The sequence below is a fragment of the Episyrphus balteatus genome, chromosome 2, assembly GCF_945859705.1.
Source record: "Episyrphus balteatus chromosome 2, idEpiBalt1.1, whole genome shotgun sequence".
NCBI classification, from domain to species: Eukaryota; Metazoa; Arthropoda; class Insecta; order Diptera; family Syrphidae; genus Episyrphus; species Episyrphus balteatus.
The window spans coordinates 128,589,049-128,613,756 of NC_079135.1; the positions used below are offsets into that span (position 1 = coordinate 128,589,049).

A 24,708-nucleotide genomic window follows, 5' to 3' on the forward strand; every position below is an offset into this window, starting at 1 on the left:
ATCAATTTTTTTCATTTCTTACACCATTCTTGTATTAAATCTATGTATCGATTAAGAAAAATTCAACTCTCTACAGCCACTTTTTCATGGATTTTCATCGATTTATAAGACGTTTTTACATCAAAAAGGCTTGCTGCTTCTAGCTTTGTTGGAGCTTCGTTCAAAAATGTTGTTGAGCATTTAGTGTATACAACGAATGGACATTGATTTCACATAGTAATGATGTGTTGAGACTCTTTTGATAGTTTGAAAAGAATAATAACACTGTGCAAGTTTTTTGAAAAAAAATTTTTGAGACAGGTGCGCGATTAACTGTTTCGCCCTATTTCGGACCCGAGAAATCGATTGGCGTCATTAGTTTTTCGATTTATCGGTACGACTTCGAACAAAATTTTTTTTGAAAGATTTTCAATTATTTTGAGAATATTCCACTTTTTTAGTTATTTTTCAACCAAAAACAATATTTATATTGTTAATAATTATAATAATCGATACTTCACAAAACTATCGATAGTTTCAATACTTCCAAATTATTTTACCACAAGGCTACCGATATTATCGATAGCTTTGAAATTAATTAAACACAATTAGAACTACAAGTTAAGTTTTCGTTTGACATTGGATATAAACAACGAATTAACATAGTGTTTGGTAGATATCGATAGTTTCCATTATCGATTGTATCGATAGTTTTGAGAAAAAAAGTATCGATAATATCGGTAGCCTTGTGGTAAAATAATTAGGAAGTATTGAAACTATCGATAGTTCTGTGAAGTATCGATATATTCGATATTTTTTTGTTATCGATGCTATCGATATACTATCGAAGTTTGACCAACACTAAATCAACAGTTAAATTAATTTTTAATGGAAAACATGCAATGCATTTGTGCAAAAGAGAACAAAAACAGAGAAAAAACGATAGACAATGTAAAAAATTTCGATTTTTTTTAATTAAAAAAAAAATCTCTAAATTTTCAAATAAATTGTTCAAAATTGTTTATAATGTCTTTCTACTGGTTGCAAATAACGTCTGACCAAAATTATTAGCAATTAATATTGTTTTTGGTTGAAAAATGACTAAAAACAGTGGGAAACTCTCAAAATATTTGAAAAAAAACTTTCAAAAAAAATTTTGTTCGAAGTCGTACCGATAAATCGAAAAACTAATGATTCAATGGATTTCTCGGGTCCGAAATAGGGCGAAACAGTTATTCGCGCGCCTGTCAAGAATTTCGACTTGCACAGTGTAATTTATCAAACTAATCAACGTTCAAACGCAGCTGGAAGGTAAAATTCTACTAATCTTTTAAATGTATTATAGCAGTAAAAAATTTTCATCATACACTTTCATAAATTAAAACTTATTTTTATTTACACCTTATTCAACATATTATGTATAATCCTACTCCTATAAATCAGTTGTTTTTGCTGCTTTGGGCCATCTCAGCGAGAATGGCTCGATTAATCTTGCCACAAGTTGTCAGTGGCATTTCAGAAAGCACTTTAATGTGCCGAACTACTTGTACTTCTTCCCTTGTACATTTCGCCTCAAGAAGGTTCCTCAAATCGTCTTCGATTTTTTCCGAGTCTGCACTTCTTCTTAGAGCAACAAAAATAGTTCCTATTTTATCATTTGAACCGTCGGAGTTAGGGTGACCAATAAGTGCACAAAGCTGTACATTTGGATGACTTCCTAAAACGGTTTCTATTGAGACCGGAACTATCTGAAAAAATGAAAAATCATAAATCTTTGATCCAAAAAACAAAAACCTGTTTTACTTACAATATTTCCACCTGATCGCAGTAAATCCTTACACCGACCTACAATATTCAAGAGGTTATCCGAATCCATGTACGCATAGTCACCAGTTTTTAACCATCCTCCTTCCACAAAGTTCTCCTCATTGGCTTTATCATTTTTCCAATACTTGAGATAAGGTAGTGAAATTCTCTTCATAAGCAGCTGACCCCTTTCGTTGGGTCCTAAAGAATTTTGATTCTCATCTACAATTTTTGTCATAAAACCTTTCTTCAAAGCCCCTCCATTAACGCCTTTTTTATCGATATCTTGGTCTGTAGCTGCCAAACCACCAAATTCAGTCATTCCATAGCATTTTATTGGCCTGCATTTTGGCAGTGCTTTTGACATAATATCTATAAAAACTTTTGAAACTACTTCACCACCAACTGCAGCTATTTTCAATGAACTCAAACTCTCAGGGTTACCAGATAATTCAGCTGCCTTGAGAATTGGTGGATAATTTGCAGGAGCACTCACGAAATGAGTGATTTTATAGGTATCAATAATATCTCTTCCCAATTCTCCAGACGGGATTTGAGACGTGTAGACCCTTTGGACATCAAAAAATGCCGGTTGCAACAATAATGACGCTTGACTTATCCATCGAACTGGACTTGCTGGGAAGATTTTCATTCCAGCTTCAATATTCCACCACGAGTATATGCCTTCCATCATCACTGCATGTGAAAGAGCCATGATTTTGGGTAATCTTGTTGTACCTGATGTTAGTAATAAAAGAGCTGGATGTCTTGTTGGGTTTTCGATTTTTGGAACTTCGAAGGTATCAATACTTCCACAATCTTGAAATAGAACTTCTTCTATTGAGGGACTAACAGAGTCAAGACTGAGAATATGTTTCAAGTTTGGTAAGTTCGAATTGGAAATGGCTGTAAAAAGTGCTGATCGATATGTTTCCTCAAAGACTATAAGAACTGGATCAATTTTCTCAAGAAATTCATTGATGTCATCTAGAAGACAAAAATGGATGTCAAAATTGAGTGAAAGAGTCTTTTTGTTTGCTTTTTTTCGTTAAGACTTACCTCCTTCAAAATGTGTCTCGAAATAATTTACTGGCGCTCCAATAGTAAAACAACCAAAACTTATTGGAGTAATCTTTTCGTTCAACATTGAGTAAATTACGACTGTATCACCTTTCTTCAGCCCGATCCGTTGCAAGTTCTGTGCAACTTTTATTGTTTGTTGACGAACATCACCAACTTTTAACGCTATCCTTTTATCATAAAACACTTCGAAGATTCTGTCTTGGTTGTCTTCTTTTAAGTTCCTTAAAATAGCTTCACCAAGTCCTCGGTGTTCGATGTCAAGATCCGGAGTGCTCCAGACCTTTTCAATTTCATTGTATATTGTTTCCATTTTTCTTATTATAGAACAGGTAGTATCTTGTTAAAATTAATTTTGATACTGAATAAAGAACTAACAAACTTCTAGGGTTTTTATAAGAAGTCAAAAGAACTTACGACATTGATAAAAACTGTCTGTCTTTTTTTAAGATTTTTATCAGCCCATGATGTTGCATATTTATTAAAATTTGTATCATCGCCTTCCTTGAAATAGGTTAACTTTGTGTACGATTTGTTTGTTTTTTTTTTTTTTTTGTAGGAGTCAATTAATCGGCTAAAAATTTCATTGATATCCAACCCATTCAGCAGAAAATATCGGCCTCTCTTAAATCTCTTAAATCTTAATCTGAATTGATAAGAAGTATACTACTTGCTTTCAAATAGAGGATGCCAGTTTTATCAGTTTTTGTTTTGCTTTTTTTGCCTTATCATTTCACCATTTTTTTTAATTGATTACGAATTTCTACACAATGAATATCATTTTTTAATTCACAGACAAATAAGAGTTTAATATAAAAAAAAAAACAATAACAGTATGTATTAACTCATTCCTTCTTCTGAATGATTGTATGAATTTTCAATTAAAATTAGTTGTCTAGTAGGTATAACCGAATTTTTGTATCAAGATAAGGAAATCTAGATGAATTGATAATAAATTGTTTCACTGTACGGAACTTGAAGAAATAGGTAATTGATAAGATTATAACATCAGCAAACACAAACATTAATGAATGAATGAAAAATCTTGATACACTTATAAAAGCTGCAATCAACCGTCATTATATTTATCGCACTTCAACCGTTCGGGGGTAAAATTATGTGTAGCTAAAGCACCTGCACTAAGTAGGTAGGTGTAGTTCAAATCGATTTTGGGATAGCAATCAAACAAGACATTTTTTAAGGCAAAAAGGATAGACCGACTTACTTTATGCTTACTGCCAAGCATTTCGTTTTGATTATTTCAAAAATTTTAATTACATGTAACCTTTCAAAGAACAGTTTCCCCCATTTCCAATTTTCATTTAAACAGCTTTATTGGTTGTTTTGTACTTTTGTTATCAAAAATCATTCACTTTAAGTATCTTTTTTTGACGTGATAACGTCTTATAAATCAATGAACCATGGCAGCCACCATAAAAAAGTGACGCCATTTTCTGCCGTTCCACTCTCGCCAAAAATTTCAATTAAAAATTAAAAATAAACTATTAGAGATACAAAAATCTCCTATAGCTTATTTGAAAGATGATAACCTTAAGATTAATCCAAATGAAGGATTTTTAAAAACTCCGTCATTTAATAGGGTAAACAGGGGTAAAACGGAAAGATGAAATTTGGACTAAAATCTAAACGTGAACGTAAGCGCGTGGTTGTAGAGAGTTGATTCTTTTTGCTATAGATAGAAGAGACTGATTTATGGATAACTGCATTTAAAAAAAAATTCTAAAAAATTTTGGAACTCCGCTATAACGTTTTGTTTGAACGTTGATCAGGTGTTGTGGGTATGACAAAATGTTGATTATGGGTAGGGGAAATTTTTTTTGACAATTCTAAAGATGCCAGGTGAACCAACACTCTGCGTTTCGAAATATGAATTTTTGAAAAATACTTACTTTTTTAGGAGTATTTTTGGGTAGTTTTTGATTTTTAGCTTTATTTTGGAGCGATCAAAAAATCTCAAGTTATATAAGACATGAAGGGCGCTGATCAATGCACATACATATGCAAAAAATTTTAATCGTTAAAAGAGTTTTGACTGAATACGGAGAAATAAATTTTTTAAAAAACAGGTTTTTTGGCCGTTTTTAACCCATTTTAACGGTTTTTTATTTTTATCTTTTTTTCTTTAATAGATAGAGGAATATTATATATAGAATAATGATAGACCATGACCACGACTATATGTGTGCGAAATTTCAATCATTTTCGTAAACACAATTTTGAGATAACGGTAAAATAAAATTTTAGAATTCAACAGGTTATAACTTTTTACCAAAAGCAGATAGAAATTTGATTAAACATTTATGAGCATTCTGATACAACTACCTTTCATTTGGTATATCACACATAACGCTAGACTAACTTCAAGCCACACAATGTTAAATCAAGAAACTTGCGAAAAACCTCAAACCACAAGTGGAGATCTGTTGCGCCATGAACAGCCACCTGTGTGGGAAGTACCGTAATCTCAGTCTGGAAATTCCACATGGTTGACTTTAAAAAATTCTAACTTCTCTTGTAGGCATCTTTGAAATGAGATTGATACGTCATTTGAAAGGTGAAACAATAAGCTTTCACATGGTATAAAATTTTTATAGGTTGCCAAACAAAAAAATTCATTTAATAGCATGAGAACATAAAAATAAATGTTTTTTTGCTTTTTTTTATGAAATTTCATCGAGTTTAAAAAATTCTAGCTCTTTTTGTAGATGTCTCATAGACTTGGTCTATATATATTTTTTTAGCTAAGACAATAAGCTTTTCGATGGTGTAAAAATTTGTAAATATTGTTGAAAAAAAAAATGGATTTAATAGCGTGAGAAGATAAATTTACATGTTTTTTTTTTTTTGCTTTTTTTAATGAAATTTGATCGAGTTCAAAAAATTCTAGCTCTCTTTGTAGATTTCTCAATAGGCTTTCAGGTGGTTTAAAATTCATTATAGGTTGTTGTATCAAAAAAAAAGAGATTTTGTGTGAAGTGATTTTTTCACTTTTTTCATAAGAAATTATTGTTTTCAATAAATTATTTTAATACTTTTTGCTCATTGTAAAAATTTAAAAATGGTTTTATTACTTAGAACAAATATTTGGCTTTTTAATGGTATAATTTTTTTTGTGAGCTTTTAAAATAAAAAAATTAATATAATGAGAAAAGAAAAAAGGTATTTTTTTTAGCTTTTTCTTGTAAAATATGATTGTTTGCTAATTTTAAAAGCACACAACCTGTTTCCCTACGACGTTATCACGTAAAATCATCGTCCGTAAACCAGCTTTACAGACAACCTCTTTTTTAAATAAAAAAAGATAAATATTTCGCAATTTGGTTTAAAGTTTTACTTAATTTAAATCACTTCAAAATGACATAGGTATACCTTACCTACCCACCCAAGTTTAGTAACAAAAAAATAAACTGTAATAAAATCAAAGTTTTACCTCGTTAATTTAAAGTGGCAAAATTGCGTTTTTTTTTTCCGCGCCGTACAACGTAACTCATAAAGTAATGAAGCTTTTTGGTTTTTTTTTTTGTCTCTAATTTTTATTTTACACTTTTTTATTTAATTTAGGTTTACAAATTTACTTTTGATAATTTCCTACACCAGGGCATTGCACGGCGCAAACTCGAAGCATCAACTTTAAAAGGCTGTAAAGCCGCCCTTTTTGTTTTTTTTTTTTTTTTACTTAAAAAGATTGTATCAATACTTTATAATGTTAATAATATCATGTATACTTTTCCAAATTTCAATATGCTTTCAGTTTTCCAAAAAAAAAATTGTTAAAAAAGCTGTCGTCCAGAGGGATTTCGCTCCTTAACAAATTTCAAAAATTGACTTGTTTGGGGTTATATTGTTGCCAACTATGTTTTAAAGCAGAGATAAAAAAAAAAACCTGAAATAATGAGAAATTACAATGCCAAACAAAACTGATTATTTTAATGTTGTAAATGGGGTTGTTTGTGCAATTTGTACCTACCAAAAATGTTATCAAATGCAATCGCTAATTTGAAGAAACAATATATTGTTATTGTATTGGGAACTGTGTGTATACTTTACTTATATCGTCGTTTTCGCATTCATTTTGTGTGAATGACCAGCCGATCTGATTTTTGAAGCTATTTTTATTATTTTTATTGTGCTATGATTTTGCACATTACTAAGTTTTAAAATTTTTTTATATTTTTTCATTAAATTAAATTTAGTATTATCTTAATCCATGATTGAACACCACTTTAATATCAAAAGAGCTTAATTTCATACTTTCATAATGTTTTAAAAAGAAAATTCTATTTAAAAGCTCATTTTAAAAACATCAAAAAAATTGGCACATTTTCGTGCTTTGCACACTAATATCAAATCAAATTGTAAAAATCTCCATAAATATCCGTTTAAAGGATTTCTGACAGCAAAAAGCTTAAAAAGCACCACTGTGTTTTGCATAGACAGTAGGAAACAATACCTTTGTTGGTGCAAAGAAATTCTATATATAAATTGTTAAAGTTTACCTATAGAAAAAATATGTTACTCATACACCATAGTGTCCCAACTAAAGGTTTTAAATTCAAAACTTCTTCTTTGATATTTACGACTGATGAATAAAAGCACATTTTAGTACAAGTCATCCAACAAATCATCGTTCTAAGAGTTAAATGGCTTTTTAGTCAAACCTAAAAATACAATAGTTTTGCAGATAGAACAAAAATATCTGCAATACGATTGATTTGTTTGTAAGGTCACCTATTACTATTTTTTTTTTTTTTGTCTTTAATTCTTCTTGTCTTTAATTTTTACAGAGCTTTCTGATCATTCAAAACTCTAAAATCCTAGTTTGTTATAATTTAGTGTGAATTTATATTAAGTCAACCCTTTTGCAAATTATTTGAATCCAATTACAAATCAAATTCATCACATTGCAAGTAAGTTCTACGATTTTGAAAATCTAATCCATTTATTTTCAAACCAAATTGACCCTTTTGCAAATCAAATTCACCTTCTGCTTAAACCTATTAATTAATTAACTGTAATTTGTATTTTAACTTAAAGAACTTATAATCTATCAATTTGGAAAAGTTAAACCTATATTGGATCGAAACAAAACTAGACTTGTTCAGACCTTATTGCAATAACTTATTTTGATGATGTTTTAATTGAAAAGAGCTTTTATGATCCAAAATTGTAGAAAAATTTTAATCATTTTCAGGAAGTCTTCTTTTTTTTCGTATCAATACTCCTAGGTCCTAACTCCTATGCCATAAAGAAATTTAAGTCTTAATATAAAATTCCTAAACATTTTCATTTTATATTTGAACTTACGCACCAAACCCATACATCATAACAACTGTATATTTGGTATTGTTTTATTTATTTATTTTTTTTAAATTTTATAAAATAGTCACGTCCTTATGGCCACATATGTTGGCTCTCCCTAGAAGAAGCCTTAGAGAAGATATAATTTGTACATTTTCGTTGATATAGTACAAACGTGCCTCAGTCAAGTGTACGCATTAAAAAATATCTATTTCCGAAGAAGAGAATCTATCATCATCTTCATTCCCAGTAAAACCGAACCCAAAAAACATATAGAAACGATGTATAAAGATCCTATTTTGTATTCCATTCATGGGTCATCCTTTGAGAGGACGAAATTATTCTTCTAGTCTTTCTTTCTACTTGCCTCATCACACAGAAGTCAATCTTTCTTTTAGGATGCTTATTGGATGTTCTATAAGAGAGAAAGAAGAATGGTTGTGCTTAAGTTGTCTCTAGGCGTCCATCAAATAAGCCTAATTGTTATGAATATTACCTTTTGATTTGCTTTTGCTCTTAGTTTTGGTCTTGGTCTTGTTGATGTTTTTTTTTTTTTTTTGCTCGTTTCTCAAATTTAGTCACCCTCAAGACACCACGTATTCCTGATTTGTATGCATATACAATTTCTGGCCCAAAGCACTCTAGGGAACTTTTAAAATTTGCAAAAGTAGCCTCAGTTGGTTTCTATTATTTTTTTTTTTTTTGAGAAGGAGGACTCCTTCGGATTCTCAATCAAACAAAAAAAAAAACTAACCATAAAACTCTCAAAAAGGATAACACAAACGAATTCAAAGCATTATTTCCCAAAAGGACCAATAAGGAAAGGATAGTTCGTGTAGAGGGATTTTATTTAAGAAGTTTTCCGTTTTGTTAGGCATCATCAGGATATTATGTGTATTACAAATACAAACGAAACAATAAATGATGACCGAAAAAGTACGAAATATTTTTTTTTTTTGTTTATTTTAAGCAAAAGAAGGTAGGTATCGCTAAAGCCAACACAGGCTTGAATATGTTAGCTCTTGTTTCATGGTCAGGTGTTTTAGGGGACTTGTATTTTTATCATAAAAATGAAAAAGATCTATCATGATTTGTAGAGCTATTTGCACTGATTACGAAACGTTATTTAAAAACTCCGTACCCCCCCCAAAATCTGGAGTTAGGGGCAAAAAATGGTGTTTTTTACCTTAACCCATTGAAAAAAATCTATCCTCGTTTACAGTTTTAGATAGAAGACATTTAGACCTTTCTAACAATGTATAAAATTTGTGGTTTGGTTAAACCACCTAGAATTTATGAGCTGACAAAGTTCAAAAATTCCATTTTTTTCGTTATTTATCCAACTTCGACATCAATTTAAAGTACATGGTTTCAAAACAACAAGCTGTTTAAAAAATATATTCTAAAATAGTATTTATTTCCAAATCAAACGAAGTATATTTTATGAAAATCGGTTCAAAATTGGCTTAGAAAAAAAAACTTTACGATTTCAACCCAGATACAGATATTCCATTGTTTAGGCAACGTACAAAAATGTTATTTTTGCACGTAGTAAGATATCTTGGGCGCCAATTTGTTAACGGTTTTTGACGTGATAACGTCTTATAAATCGATAAACCATGGCAGCCACAGCAAAAAAGTGACGATATTTTTTTACTTCACTTTCGCAGTGCGGCAAAAAATTTCAATTCAAAATTAAAAAAAAAAAACTGTTAGAGATACAAAAATCTTCTATAGCTTATTTGAAAGATATTAACCTAAAGCTTAATTCAAATGAAGGATTTTTTAAAATTCCGTCATTTAATAGGGTAAATAGGGGTAAAACGGAAAGATGAAATTTGGACTAAAATCTAAACGCGAAGTCGTAGAGAATTGATTTTTTTGCTATAGATAGATGAGATAAATTTAAGAATAACTGCATTTAAGAAAAAATTCTAAAAAACCTTGCACACGTGTTGGGGCTATGACAAAATGATGATTTTGGGTAAAGGAAATTTTTTTTTGACAATTCTAAAGATGTCAAGTGAAAGATGAGGGAAAAAAAATTAGGCGTCTGATAGTGAGTTTTTTCCAACACTCTACGTTTCGAAATATCAATTTTTGAAAAACACCTTGTTTTTTAGGGGTATTTTTGGGTAATTTTTGATTTTTAGCTTATTTTTGGAGCGTTCAAAAAATCTCAAACTTATAGGACATGTAGGTTTTAGCCTTATACATACATGTGCAAAAACTTGGAATCGTTTAGTGAGTTTTTACTGAATAACCGTTTTTAACCGACTTTTATCGTTTTTTATTTTATCTTTTTTTTTAATAGATACACTAATAAATAATGATAGACCATGACTAATACTATATGTGTGCGAAGTTTCAATCATTTTCGTAAACACAATTTTGAGATAACGGTAAAATAAAATTTTAGAATTCAACAGGTTATAATTTTTGACTAAGAGCAGATAGAAATTTTATTAAACTTTTATGAGCATCCTGATACAATTACCTTTCATTTGGTATATCACACATAACACCAATCGCCATTTTCTAAAGAAAAAATTTTTGAAATAATCGAATTAATATTTTTTTTTTCATAGCAAATTAAAGTTTCTACCAAGTTAAGGTGATCGAAAAATTTTAAAAATGAATTTTGACAAAAAATTTATTATTTTAGTTTTCTCTTTTATTTCTTCTTATTAAAATCTACCTAACCTAAAATAAAAAAAAAAGTAGTTTTAAAATTGAGGATCTTATTTTTTTTACTACGTCCAAACTTTGTACTAATGAAATAAAGTTAAGATCCTTTGACAGAAATGTACCTACTTTTTCAAAATTTTCTTTTTTTTACTCTTTAATTGAAAGCAAGATTTTAAAATTCGATAAAAAGGTAAATTTTAATTAGTTTTAGATGTTTTAAGTAAATTGACCTTGAGGGATTGATCAAATAAAAACTAATAATGACAAACAAAAAATTTAAATTGCATCCTTATTTGTGTAAGTGCATTTTTATAATACGAAAAAAATTTTTAAGCCCCGGAACAAGTTTTTGACAAAAAAGGACTGGGCCGAAAACGGTTTCAGCACTTAAAAATCAATTTTAAAAACTTTTCGAAAAATATTTTTCAACAAAAACTTATTGTCTTTCAAAGTTATGTATTGTTTATTTTTCAGCAATTTTCTACAACCAATCAACTGATTTAATTTTATATGAAAATTGAAGATAAAAATAGCAAAAACTTTCAAGTTTTCATGTAGCCTTGTATACAATTTTATGTTTTTTCTACGTGAAAACATCAGGCTCTTCCAATTCCAAACCAACCAACAACAACGACAATAAGCCTGAAATTGACTCTGGGAAATCTATAAAAGTCCCGCCGGCTGCTATGAGCATAAAGGTGGCTGGAGTCATTGAATTTGAATTTGCGTTGGCTGTCGAACCTCAAACACACAAAAAAAAAAGAGAAAAAAACTGAATGAAAGATCAGACTTCAAGTAGAGTTCGTTATTTTATTTTTTTTTTCTATTTTTTTCTATTTTTTTTTTTTTTATTTTCATTCAGCAACTTTTGTTCATTTCAATGTTTCTGCTTATCCCGAGGGATATTTACCCATTGTGTATCCACAAACACCACCAACCATCATCATTGGCGATATTGAAATTGTGAATCAAATAAAATAAAAAAAAAATTCACATTCCCCCGAAAAAAAAAAACAACTCTCCAATAACAAAAAACCTACCTTCAGGCTAATACCAGGTTTCAATTCGAACTTTTTCCAATATCCTCCTTTTCTCTCTCTCTCTCTCTCTCTCACTCTTTCACTGAATTACCAACAACTTTAGTAGATATAGTTTCTGATGTGGTTAAGGCGAACAGGTGAAAATGCAACATAGCGGTTTTACATTTTGTGAATTGAAATGCGGGAATGGAATTCCATTTTTGAGGTTTAAAGGAGAGAAAAGGATTTCCAAATAAAACGAGAACACAATTACTTAAAGTTGTAAGTTTTGTGGGCAGGATCGTAGCTAAAAATTTGTTTTTGGAGAGAAATTACACTAGTTTACAAAAGAATAAAACATTTTTATACACCAAGTGCAATTATACTTTTCATAAAGATTTGAGTCCAGGAAACTCTAAAATCTTGTCTAAAAATATTTTAAGGGATAGATTTTCGAGATATGATTTTTCAAAAATTTTTGTCGTTTTTTTTTCACCATACTTAGTATTCTGGCTATATCTTGAGTAATAAACGATCAATCTGAACTAAAAAACCAGCACCTTAAAGCTGAATAAATAACCAATAAACACTGGAATTACTTCTTTTTAGGTCACTCAAGATTTTTAAATGCAATGTATCAAATCATTTTTGAAAAATCGATTTTTAAAAAGAAATTTTTGCCAAAAAAAAAATTCTTACAGAAATAAAAAATCGAAATCTTTTGAATCCTTATAGTTTTATATTTTTTATGTGTAGTGCACTTTCTGGCAAAGATAAAAAAATAATTTTCTTCAAAATCTATATATAATTTTTTAAGATATGATATTTTTAAAGAAAAATGGCTCAAAAGACCGAAAACCGTAGATTTTGAAAGTCCATATTTTATCCAATCTTAGCCGTATTAAATTTGTGTGACCATTATGTTGAAAGATAAATTATTTTCTTTTTTTTTTTTTGTTACAGGTTCATTATCTATAAATGCTCAAGGGATAAAAATAGACAATTTAGTTAAAACATCAAAAATGTAATTTTTGTCTCTTTTTTTGAGTAGTTTTTCTTAAGTTTTTTACAATATTTTAAATTTAAAAATTTTTAAAAGGATATATTTCGATAGGAAATTTAAATATCTACAAAAAATTACCTAATACAAATTTTCAAATTCGACTTTCTTTTCAAGTTATAGACAAAAACACAAAAAGTAACAAAAAGAGTATAAAATACTGATCGTTACAAAAATTATCATATCTTTATAAATTATTCATAGATTTTCAAGAAAATTATCTTGGTTTCTTAACCACAAAGTGTACTGCACATAAAAAATATAAAACTATGAAGATCCGAAAGATTAAGATTTCTTATTTCTGTAATAATTTTTTTTGCAAAAATTTCTTTTAAAAAAATCGATTTTTTTAAATTTTTGATACATTAGACTTAAACATCTGTAGTGATCAAAAAAAATTATTCCAGTTGTTGTTGCTTATCTATTCAGATTTCATGTACCGGTTTTTCTGTTCAAATTGATCGTTTATTAGTGTTATAACTTTAATTGAATGAATTTGTAGGAAAAACAACAGAAAACCTTCGAAATTACATAGTGTCAGAAGTGGGATAACATTAGCTCAAAATTTTAATTCCTAATTGGAGGACTTTTTTGTATTAAAAATTTGATTTGTGTACCCCTTTTCAAATATCCTTGACTCCGTTCCTGGGTCTCCAGTTTGAGAAAGATGACGTATGTCCTTGTTATAGCAATCGTATAGTCGGCGTTCTTGTGGAACTTGAATTAAACTTTAGATTGGCATCCTGATTTCATTTGTGTTCTCTCAGGACACACCACAACACAGGAACAGGACGACCGACGACACACGGGAGGTGCAGGGTGTTTCAATTTTCAAGTTGGTGACTTGTGCCAAATCGATTATGCCCGAGTATCCTTTAATTCATTAAGCTCATGTTCCACACTTTATATATCCAACCATTTTGTTAGACGTTCTTTCTGTAAAGTTGCCAGGACTTGGTTGGTTTTTTAAATTGATTTTGCGATGCTTCAAGTGATCCTTATTGCTGCACTGCACATTTGTGTCCTTCACATGGAAGTTGAATTAAGAAAAAAAAAAAAGAGTGTGTGTGCGTTTGTGTGTTAGAGTTAGATGAAAGAAAAGGATATCCCAATGCGATTAAAGTGACTTGCACACAATTGTGCGGTAGTAGAGAACCTGAGTCCGTCTAAGAGTTTACCAATCGAATATACCTTCAACAACAACAACAAATGTCCCAACATAGAGTTTCCAATTTCAAGAAGAATATTGTGTCGTTAGCCTGGTTCGCAACTTTCTCTCTCTCTCTCTTTCACTGTGAAAAGTGTGACTCCTTTCTGACAATTTCTCTGTGCTTATATGCGGTTTGGTGGGAATGGTTTTCTTTATTTCATTGTCTGGGTTCCAATTGTCTGCGGCATTTTATCGAAGTGAGGAGTTTTTTTTTTTATTTTTTGGTTTAAGTTGAAAGCATGTGGCACACAGAAGTTTGCTCTGATGGGTCTCGTCATTGTCGTTAGTACTCATAAGTTTCTATTGCACACTTCATTGGGTCTTATGGATATGTGTATGCTGGGAGGTGGTTTGGGAGAGAGAGAAAAAAATATTGAACATTTGTGGATAAGGGTTTTTTTTTTTGATTATTTCAAACAAATAAAAAAATATATATAGAAAAAACTGAATGACCACAGGATGGATAAGCAGTGAAAGCAGTTTCTCTGAGTTGGAAATAACTTTTATTGGTGATGGTGATAGTGATGATGATGATGATGATGACGCATGAGAAAATAAACTAAACTAATTGAATACCTTTTGAAATAGATTTTGAACGTCAAAAGAAAGACATTTGGAATTGTTATAAGGTTGAATGACTTTCAAGACACAAAGATACAATTTAATGATGACAAAGTTTTAAAACTTCTGTATTTGCAAAAACCTTAAAGCATATTATTTGTATTAAATATAAAAATTGCTGTCAACGCGTTAACGGGTACGATATGACACTCGTGCAGATGCACAGTTTTGAGTTTTGACACGGGCACACATCAATTTATAGATTGACAATAGTGTTTTTGGTGTCGTCAGAGAGTCAACGTAGTGACAGACAGAGGCGGCGGAAGGGGTGTGCGGAGTGTGCCCCTGCACACGGCCCCGCGCTTGGAGGGGCCCCGCGGGCGCCAAACGAAAATGTCTCGGCCTTTGGAAATAATAGCATCCGAAAAAAAAAACATGTCTCTTTTCTTTATTCATATGATCAAACATAAAATAATTCAAATTGACTTGTTTCCACTCGATTTCCATAATTGCATTGAGATGATGCGAAGCATGGTCTTTAATACATTGGCCACTTTTTGCAAAAGGAAGAAATGAAAAATATTTGTTTTTTCACTAGAAAAAGAAAATTAAACAATTAACGGTACACACGTTATATCTTTTGATCTAGTGCGCATATAAATTTGATTTAACTTTAATACGCATGCTGATAACATAACCTTTTATTTGATATATCACACATAACGGTACGTTCTCTACAAGTTACACAATCTTAAATTGAAAAAATTGAAAAATACCTCAAAACACCTGTGAAGATCTGTTGCCGATGGCCAGCCACCAGTGTAGGAAGTACCGCAATCTCAGTTTTAAATTTCGAGATGGTTGACTTTAAAAAATTCTTACTTTTTTGTAGGCATGGTAGAAACATGATTGAAAAGCCAAATAAAAAGTGAAATAATAAGCTTTCAGATGATTTAAAATTTATTATTTTTTAATTTATAAGGTTGTCATATAAAAGATATGGATTTAAAGGTGATAGAATAAAAAAATGTAAATTTTTTCGATTTTTATTTTATGCAAGAAAAATAATTTTTAACTTTTCACTTCTACCACGTGTGAATTGCACACAAGAATTTTTTTTCTCAAGTGAAGCACATAATTAGTTTGCCAAACAACATGGATTATTTAAAATGTTTCCTTTTTTTAATATTTCCAATTTAATTTTAAACTTATTGAAATGCATACATTTTTTGCTACAAAATCTCAGTGAGAAAAAAGGCTTATTTTCAATTTTGTAGGTATAGGTATTTAAAATTGTACGAAATAATTTTTTGTATAAAGCTTAGGAATAGGTAAACTTAATTTCCTCTAAAAAAATTTGTTTGCTCGCTTACGCTCGCAATTTATATGATATAACAGATTGTTCACACTTTTAAACACTTTGTTAAGGGCCTAGAACATTTCTGTTTTCCGCCACCAATTTTTTGATCTTCTGAAAAATGATTAAAAAGGACCATTTTATTCAGTGGAATATTCGAATTTTCGGTGTTCCGTATTCCGTATTTTAACACATTTTGCCACACTTTTCCCGTTTCAACAATTTTTCTCAAACAAAAAAGTGAATAATTTATGTATTTATTAGTTATTAAAAAATAATATTAAATTATTGATAAGTGTGTATCTAACAGAGGAAAGCAAACATCAACAGAAACAATTACCATTAGTCAATATAACTGAATTGAAAAACTTCAAACTAGACCATGGATAAACACAAACAATAGTTCGGAAAACGAAAAATATAGTTTTTTGAGCTTCACCCCCTCCCTCTTGTCCGCGAAAAAACACCCTTCCAAGCAACTTTTGTTTAGACTTTTTTTTTTCCTTGGTTCCTATCCCAAAAGCAAACATTTTGGCCAGTTTCATTTTTGAAACAAATAGTTTTTTTTTCGAGGAATGTTTATAGTCATTATTGACTATTAAATAGTCATTTATTGACTATTAAAAGGTCATTATTGACTATTTAAATAGTCACATATAACTATTTTGATAGTTAACATTGACTATTTAATAGTTAATTTGGAGAATATAAATAGTCAAAATAACTATATTTTAAACTATTTTAATAGTTATCCCGATGATAACTTTTTTGTTCTCTGAGTGTATTGTCTTAAGTTTGTTATAACAATTTTTAACTTGAACGGAAGATTTGATACTTTTTTCAAAATAGATAGGTACTCCAGAATCATTTTCCTAGGGGCCCCGCAAATTTATCCTCGCACACGGCTCATTTTGGTCTAGCGCCGCCTCTGGTGACAGATTTCATTTAACGTCTAATTACTGCCTAATTATTTTTTAATTCACATGAAAAGTAAATGTTACGTATACACCACAGTGGACCAAATTGATTCATCATATTATTATTTGGGTTAAATCATTTTTTAGAAAAAATTTTCTACATCGAAACTTTATTTGCACCAAGAACATGTTGGTGAAATTTTATTCTCAAAAAGTTGTAGACCAAAAGCAAGCGACCGAATTGAGTAATATCTTCAGTTGAGGAAGGCTAAATTTTGTTCATAGAAATATTGAGGGGCGACAGCTATAAAAATGAACAGTTCTGATTTTGACGATTTTTTTTTTCAAACGTAGGTAATTAAAAATACTTAGAAGCTTATAGATTAAAAATTGCCAATGTTGCCTTATTATATTTTAAAATTAAAATTTAATTTTTTTTAACAAAACCATTTTTTTTTTTTTGCTTAAGTTTTATAAAACAAATGATAGCAAAAGATTCTCTAGGTAATTTAAGGAACAAAAATACAAAAGAGTGAGGGGCAATCTTCCATCGTTTAAGAGATAAATGCAATTTTCTGACCTTAACCTGACAAAAAACAAAAAATATTTTGAAAACAACGGCAACACCTACAATATTTTAAAATACATTTTTAAAAAGCCAGAAGCTCATTCTTATCTCTTAAATTTAAATCCACTAAATTTAATAAAGAGTCTTTGAAAAAATGGTCCTCAAACTCAGAATTTAAAAAAAAATGTTATTAAAAAAATTTAAAATGACTTTTTTCCAAACTTTTTCTAATAAAATATGAATTTATTTTAAAAAATGTTTTGGCCTTAAGGGGGGAAAACCCTCTGGAATTTTTTTATTTTTGCATTACTAATTTTTTGCCTAAAAAAATCATTTATCAACCGAAGAAACTATTTTAGTGGTCTTAGCCTTAAATGAAGCCTCAAAATTCCCCAGATAGTCCTGAAACCCATGCGTTCCGATCCTACCACAGTACAAAAATGAAAACTTTAAACGATTTTTCCTCGAAACACGTTTTTTTCCGCGCCGTGCAACGTAACTCAAAAACTAATGAAGCTATCGACTTGAAATAAAGTGCAAATTACTCGTTAACTCATTGCATGAACCTAAAAGTTCAAAAAAATAAAAAAACATCGTGTTTTTTCGTTTTTTTGGTCTCTAATTTTTATTTTGCACTTTTTTATGCATATATTTTATAAATATATTTTAATGGAAAAAAATTTCTCTTTTTATTATAAATAATTAACTGGACCTTGGCATTGCACGGCGCAAACGCGAGGCATCAACTTTAAACGGCTGTAGAGCCGCCATTTTGTTTTTTTTTATTACTTCAGAAAAATTGTGTTAACACTTCATGATGTCAATAATATCATGTATTTTTCCAAACTTTAATTAATGCTTTCAGTTTTCCAAAAAAAAATCTTGAAAAACGCGTCGTCCAGAGGGATTTCCCACCTTAAATATTATCAGTTGAATTCCGAAGAGGAAAAGGTAATATATAAATCACACTTTTGACTTTGGTAAATAAGAATTTTAAATTTTTTCTATTTAACTTTCAACAGTAAGGGTCATTAAATGAATAAAAAATAATTTTATGTTAAGATGTTGAACTTACAAAAAAAAAAAATAAGTTAAATTTTTTTTCAAAACTTGTATTAAAAAAAGTTCTTCGAAAATGAAATACTTTTTAATTTTTTTCATAAACCGTAATACATATTGACATTTCCTCTTATAATTTCTAATCATAATAAATGCGGCCAAAAAAATTTTATATTACGAACAAGTTTAAAAAACGACATACCTACTAAAATTTTTTCAATAATTTTTTTTATTCAAAAATTTGAGTTCAGTTACCATTCTTTCAAAAGCACTTAATTCAATTAACTTAATTTTTATTTTACAAATATGACTAGGCTTCTAGCTTTTTAAAAATGTATATTTAAATATTGTAGGTGTTGCCTTTGTGTTCAAATTTTTGAAGTTATACTTCTTATGGGAGGGTGGGTATGAAAATTTACTTTTTGACAAGAATGTCAAAGGGATTATGACGCGATCACCCTGGGTAGCAGGGCTGTCGTTTCACCTTTAGAGTACGCAGTACTTTAGTATTTAAAAATGCAGTACGCCGCAGTACGACAAACATAAAACACACAACACGTAGCAAGTTACATGTTTCATGTGGCAAGTTGCATGTGGCAAGTTGTATGTGGCAAGTTGCATGTGGCAAGTTGCATGTGGCAAGTTGTATGTGGCAAGTTGCGTGTGGCAAGTTGCATGTGGCAAATTGCGTGTGGCAAGTTGCATGTGGCAAGTTACATGTGGCAAGTTGCCAGGGTTGCAAAAAGCTAACATTTCAGCTCAGCTCAAATTTGAGCTAGGTACCATAGCTTAGCTCATTTGAGCTGAGCTGAAAGTGAGCGCCCCAACTTCCAACGCCTATATCTCGGAATTTTGGAAAAAATGAAAAAAATTTTTTTGATGCCAAAAGGTAGCGGGGACTCTAACCTACATTTGGGTACAACTTCCATCCCTGTAGGTACACGCGTTCTCAAACCAGGAGAACTTAAAGGTAAAAAAAAAGTTAAGCCCGATTCTGAAAAAATAGGCATGATGTGGCGGTTTAACATGCAAGACGATTTTTTAAAAATGTGACAATGTGCAAAGCGTAGGCCCATGACACAAGCTATCATTTGGCATCACTCCCAAAAATTGCTCTCAAGCGGCTTAGCTTCCAGGAGCGTTCAAAGATTCGGGGATTTTTCGAAAAAAAAATTTACCCCAACTTTCAAACGCGATTTTCTCGGAATTTTGAAAAAAGTCGTAAAACCGGATTGTACCTGATTTTTTTGTATGATTAAAAAAGAAATATTTTACTAAAAAAATAGAAATATATTTACTATTAACCCTAGAAAGATAATCTACGTCTGTAAGACGTATGGCGTGTAAAGAACTGTTTTATCTAATTCAATTCAAATTTCTGGGTTTTTGTTAAATTGATTTGATTTATTATATCACTTCTTTAAAATAATCTAAGTAATGAGTTAAATAAATATGACAAAAAGGGTTAACATTAGACCAAAAATCTTTTTTAGAATCATACGTCTCTGAGACGTATATTATGATTATCTTTCTAGGGTTAAAAAAACCAAGAGAAAGATCACGAAAAATTATCTGTTTTATTTATAAAAATATCCATGCGTTAAAATAATTCCATTAATAACTAGAACCAAACATCTTGAGCTATGGTGTTTTATAAAAGTTTAAAATATCTTCATATTTCATTATACTTTAAAAATAAAAATCAATGTATCCTCTCACCCATCACAGCTCAGCTCAGCTCACTTTACTTTAGCTCTCCCAACAGCTCAGCTCAACCATCAGCTCAGCTGACTTTCAGCTCAGCTCAAATGAGCTGAGCTATGGTACATAGCTCAAAAGTCAGCTAGCTCAAAATTTGAGCTGAGCTGTGAGCTGAGCTCAGCTCACTTTTGAGCTTTGTAGCAACCCTGCAAGTTCCATATTGCTACTACTAGTGCTGAAGCACACACAATTCTCATAAAATAACCATATCGCACATTTTATGCTCAATTCATTTAGTTTCGTTAAGCGTATACCGTACGGTCTGAACCGCACAACATGTGTAAATTTCACAGAATAAATTGAAAACTACATGGACGCAAGGAGGATGAAAGAATTAATTTATTGTTCACTTGATAAAAATGTAAAAAAACGATGTGTGGATTAATTAATTTAATAATAGAAATTAAAAATATCAAATGAAATTCATTTACATATACTGAATGAGAAGTATAACTTCAGTCGCGTGTACATGTGTACACACACTCTTTTTTTTTTTTTTTTGTGTTTGAAGTCAATTAATAAGAAAATTGCATCTATCGCTTGAACGATGGAAGATTGTCCCTCACTCTCATATATTTTTTTTTCCTTGAATATCCTAGACAATCTTTTGGCATCAATTAATTTATGAAATTTAAGAAAATTTTTTGAAAAATTTTTTTTTTGTTCACAAAAATTTTCAATTAGGTAAATTTAAAAAAATCAAAACGGCAACACCGGCAATTTTTAATCTATAGACTTTAAAGTATTTTTTAATTACCGATGTTTGAAAAAAAAAGAACATCCAAATCTAAGCTGTTCGGCCGGGTTTCCTAATATTGCCAATTTTTGAGCTTTAGTTACTCCACTAAACGTTTTAGTCCTCCATGACATTCTATAAGACGCTTGTGTACACTCGCTGACAAAAAAATCACCTATCTCCATTTTGTCAAATACTTTTGGTCTTTTACCAATTATGTAATTGACTCTTATAAGTAGATTTATGCGAAAATAAAGTCAGAATTTTACTTATTTTTGTTTTATATTTAGTATTTATTTATATGCCTTCTATTTTTATAATTAAATCAATTTTAACTACTTTGAGCCATCTCAAATAGAATAGTTCGATTAATTTTGCCACAGCTTGTAAGTGGCATTTCAGAAAGAATTTTAATGTTCCGAACTACTTGTATCTCTTCCTTTGTACATTTCACCTCAAGGAGCTTTCTTAAATCGTCTTCGATTTTCTGCGAGACTTTATCATTTCGAAGAGAAACGAAAACAGTTCCTATTTCATCATTTGAATTTTCGGGATTGGGGTGTCCAATAAGAGCACAAAGCTCCACATTTGGATGACTTCCTATAACAGTTTCAATTGAGCCCGGAATTATCTGAAAACAAGTTTTGTAAAAACATCAGTACTTGACCAAATACAAAGGAGTTCTTGAATTTACAATGTTTCTACTTGATCGAATTAAATCCTTACATCGTGCAACAATATTTAAGAGATGATCCGAATCCATGTACGCATAGTCACCGGTTTTCAACCATCCTCCTTCTACAAAGTTCTCTCTATTAGCTGTATCATTTTTTAAATACTTCAGATAAGGTAGTGAATTTCTCTTCATAAGCAGTTGACCCATTTCGTTAGGTCCAAGGGGCTTCATATTGCCATCAACGATTTTTGCCATAAAACCTTTCTTTAAAGCCCCTCCGTTAACACCTTTTTTGGTGATATCTTCATCTGAAGCACACAAACCACCTAATTCAGTCATTCCATAGCATTTAACTGGTCTACAATTTGGCAGAGCTTTTGAAAAATGATCTATCAAAGCTTCTGATACCACTTCACCACCAACTGCAGCTATTTTCAGTGAACTTAAACTGTCCGGATTGCCGGAAAGTTCGGCTGCTTTGAGAATTGGTGGATAATTTGTAGGAACAGTTAAAAAATGAGTGATCTTGCAGGTGTCGATGATGTCTCTGCCCAATTCTCCAGATGGATTTTGTGACGTGTAGAATCGTTGAACATCAAAGAATACAGGTTGCAACATGAGTGACACTTGACTTATCCATCGAACCGGACTAAATGAAAATATTTTCATTCCATTTTCAAGATTATACCAAGAATAAATGCCTTCCATCATTACGGCATGAGAGAGCACCATGATCTTGGGTAATCTTGTTGTACCTGAGGTTAGCAATAAAGTAGCTGGATGGGTAGTTGGATCTTCGATTTTGGGTACTTCGAAGCTATTGATGCTTCCACAATCTTGAAATAGAACTTCTTCGACTGAGGGAGTAACATCAGAATCAAGACTAAGAACATGTTTCAAGTTAGAAAGTTTTGAATCTTTAATTGCTGTAAAAAGCTTTGATCGATATTCTTCCTCAAAAATTATGAGTACTGGATCAATTTGCTGAAGAATTTGATTGATGTCATCTAGAAGACAAAAAATTGGTTGAAAAAAAAACTAGTATTCTAGTTTTTGTTGTAAGAACTCACCTCCTTCAAGATTTGTCTCAAAAAAATTAACCGGTGCTCCAATAGTATACAAAGCAAAAGCAATTGAAGTAATCATTTTGTTCAACATTGAGTAAATCACTACTGTATCACCTTTCTTCAGTCCAATTCGTTGCAAATTCTGTGCAACTTTTATTGTTTGTTGACGAACATCACCAACTGTTAACGAAATTCCTTTATCATAAAACACTTCCAAAATTCTGTCGTGGTTGTCATCTTTTAATTTTGTTAAAATAGCTTGACCAAGACCTCGGTGCTCAATGTCAAGATTCGGAGTGCTCCAGATTTTTTCAACATCATTGTAAATTGTTTCCATTCTTTGAAAAATGATAAGCTTTGGTGATAACTTGTTAAAATTAACTCTGACACTGAATTAGCAAAACAAGCTTCTTAGGGTTTTTATAAGAATTTTAAATGTTTTAAGATTATAATTGGTCCATGATTCGGTATAAATTTTCATTTTGATTTATAGGTAAGGGCAGGTTTAGGATTCGTTAAAAAAATTGAGCTCCAGTTAACAATGGCAAACATTTTTTTTTTTTGAAAAATCAAATTTTTAAAAAGTGAGCGTATCGGAATCCCGCTTTTTAAAATCCCGTTTTTCGAAAATACCGAAAAAAAAGTTTTGAAATCCCGTCTTCTAAAATACCGATTTTTTAAATCCCGTCTTCTGAAATCCCGCTTATTTAAAATCCCGATCAATTATAATTCCGCATTTTAAAATCCCGTCAAATCTCGAAAATCCCGTTTTTTTTACAAAATACATGCTTAGTTCATAAATTAAAAAAATTATGATAAATAGACAAAAAATTAGTAAAACTGATTTTTTGCGTCCTAAAGCCCACAGAACATGTACCTTCAACACATTATTAAAACGGTATTTCTTTTATAAAAACATAAAATGATTAAAACCTTAAATTGAGTTCACAAGTTAAAGAAATTTCATTTATTTAAATATCAAAATTGTTGAAATGCATCCAAATATAAGTTGAAATACATTTAAATGAAAATCGCACGATTTTTTAAAATAAAACAACTAGTTTTATTGCAAAATCGGGATAGTAAAAAACGGTATTGTAAAATTCGGGATTATAAGAAACGGAATTACAAAAACCGGGATTTTAAAAAGCGGGATTATGAAAAACGGGATTTTAAAAGCGGGATTTAAAAAAACGGGAATATAAAAAGCGGGATATCGAACCCAACCCTTTTAAAAACGGGTCGCTGAATTTTTTTGAAACTTGTTTTTTATTGCTTATATTTTTGTCGATTAATAACATTATTTGTAATTTGAAAATTTGTTTAACTTAAAAAAATTATTTAAGAAAAATGGATTAAACAATTTTTTTTGAAAATTCTTTCTTATGTACAAGAATTTTTTTTTCAGCCTAGTAAACCATTTAATCGATGTTTCTTAACATTAAAAATTAATATTATCCTTTTTTTTAACATCTTTTAAAACTTTATTTAGAATAAACTTTTTTATTTATATTCGAATCACTTTTTATTATAAAAGCAAGTATTTGCGACCCAGTCATGCATTTTAGTTTTTAATCTTATGTTTACTTATAAAAACTCAAATTTAGTCATAATTATGTATTATCTGTTGAAATTTTATTACGAGTATGATTTATTTTTAATTTGTTAATCTTAAAAGCACTTTATTAGACAACCTAAAATAAATACCTTTGGTATTCGGTTTATTCAAGTTTTAGTAAACGAAAAGTATTTGACTCTTTTTTTTTATTTAAATTGATAAGAAGGTTATTATCAAGAGGAAGTTACAGTTCTTAATTTCTTTATCATATAATTTTTGTTCGTCGT

At 30.3% G+C, this 24,708-nt stretch overlaps 3 protein-coding genes across 3 annotated transcripts in view; 1 reads left to right on the forward strand and 2 right to left on the reverse strand.

The window, feature by feature from the left end:
* LOC129908198 (dolichyl-diphosphooligosaccharide--protein glycosyltransferase 48 kDa subunit) overlaps positions 1–24,708 on the forward strand; it is a 383,207-nt gene that overhangs the window by 88,493 nt on the left and 270,006 nt on the right. The gene's annotated exons all lie outside the window — the stretch shown is intronic.
* On the reverse strand, positions 1,357–3,282 carry LOC129908195 (uncharacterized). Its single transcript, XM_055984545.1, has 3 exons — positions 2,845–3,282; positions 1,787–2,772; positions 1,357–1,727 (listed from the first exon to the last, which is right to left on the reverse strand). Exons 1-3 carry the CDS (start codon positions 3,176–3,178, stop codon positions 1,419–1,421), a joined length of 1,629 nt encoding a protein of 542 aa, XP_055840520.1. The 5' UTR covers positions 3,179–3,282; the 3' UTR covers positions 1,357–1,418.
* LOC129908197 (uncharacterized) lies at positions 21,528–23,353 on the reverse strand. Its single transcript, XM_055984551.1, has 2 exons — positions 22,867–23,353; positions 21,528–22,803 (listed from the first exon to the last, which is right to left on the reverse strand). The coding sequence occupies exons 1-2, from the start codon at positions 23,198–23,200 to the stop codon at positions 21,776–21,778; spliced, it is 1,362 nt and encodes a 453-aa protein (XP_055840526.1). The 5' UTR covers positions 23,201–23,353; the 3' UTR covers positions 21,528–21,775.

Bases quoted from the DNA above. Each gene is read 5' to 3' on its own strand.
- LOC129908195 (XM_055984545.1), bottom strand. From the start codon at position 3,178: ATGGAAACAATATACAATGAAATTGAAAAGGTCTGGAGCACTCCGGAT. The intron at 2,773-2,844 runs GTAAGTCTTAAC...TTTGTCTTCTAG, and splicing joins CGAGACACATTTTGAAGGAG to ATGACATCAATGAATTTCTT. The intron at 1,728-1,786 runs GTAAGTAAAACA...TCATTTTTTCAG, and splicing joins TGCGATCAGGTGGAAATATT to ATAGTTCCGGTCTCAATAGA.
- LOC129908197 (XM_055984551.1), bottom strand. From the start codon at position 23,200: ATGGAAACAATTTACAATGATGTTGAAAAAATCTGGAGCACTCCGAAT. The intron at 22,804-22,866 runs GTGAGTTCTTAC...TTTGTCTTCTAG, and splicing joins TGAGACAAATCTTGAAGGAG to ATGACATCAATCAAATTCTT.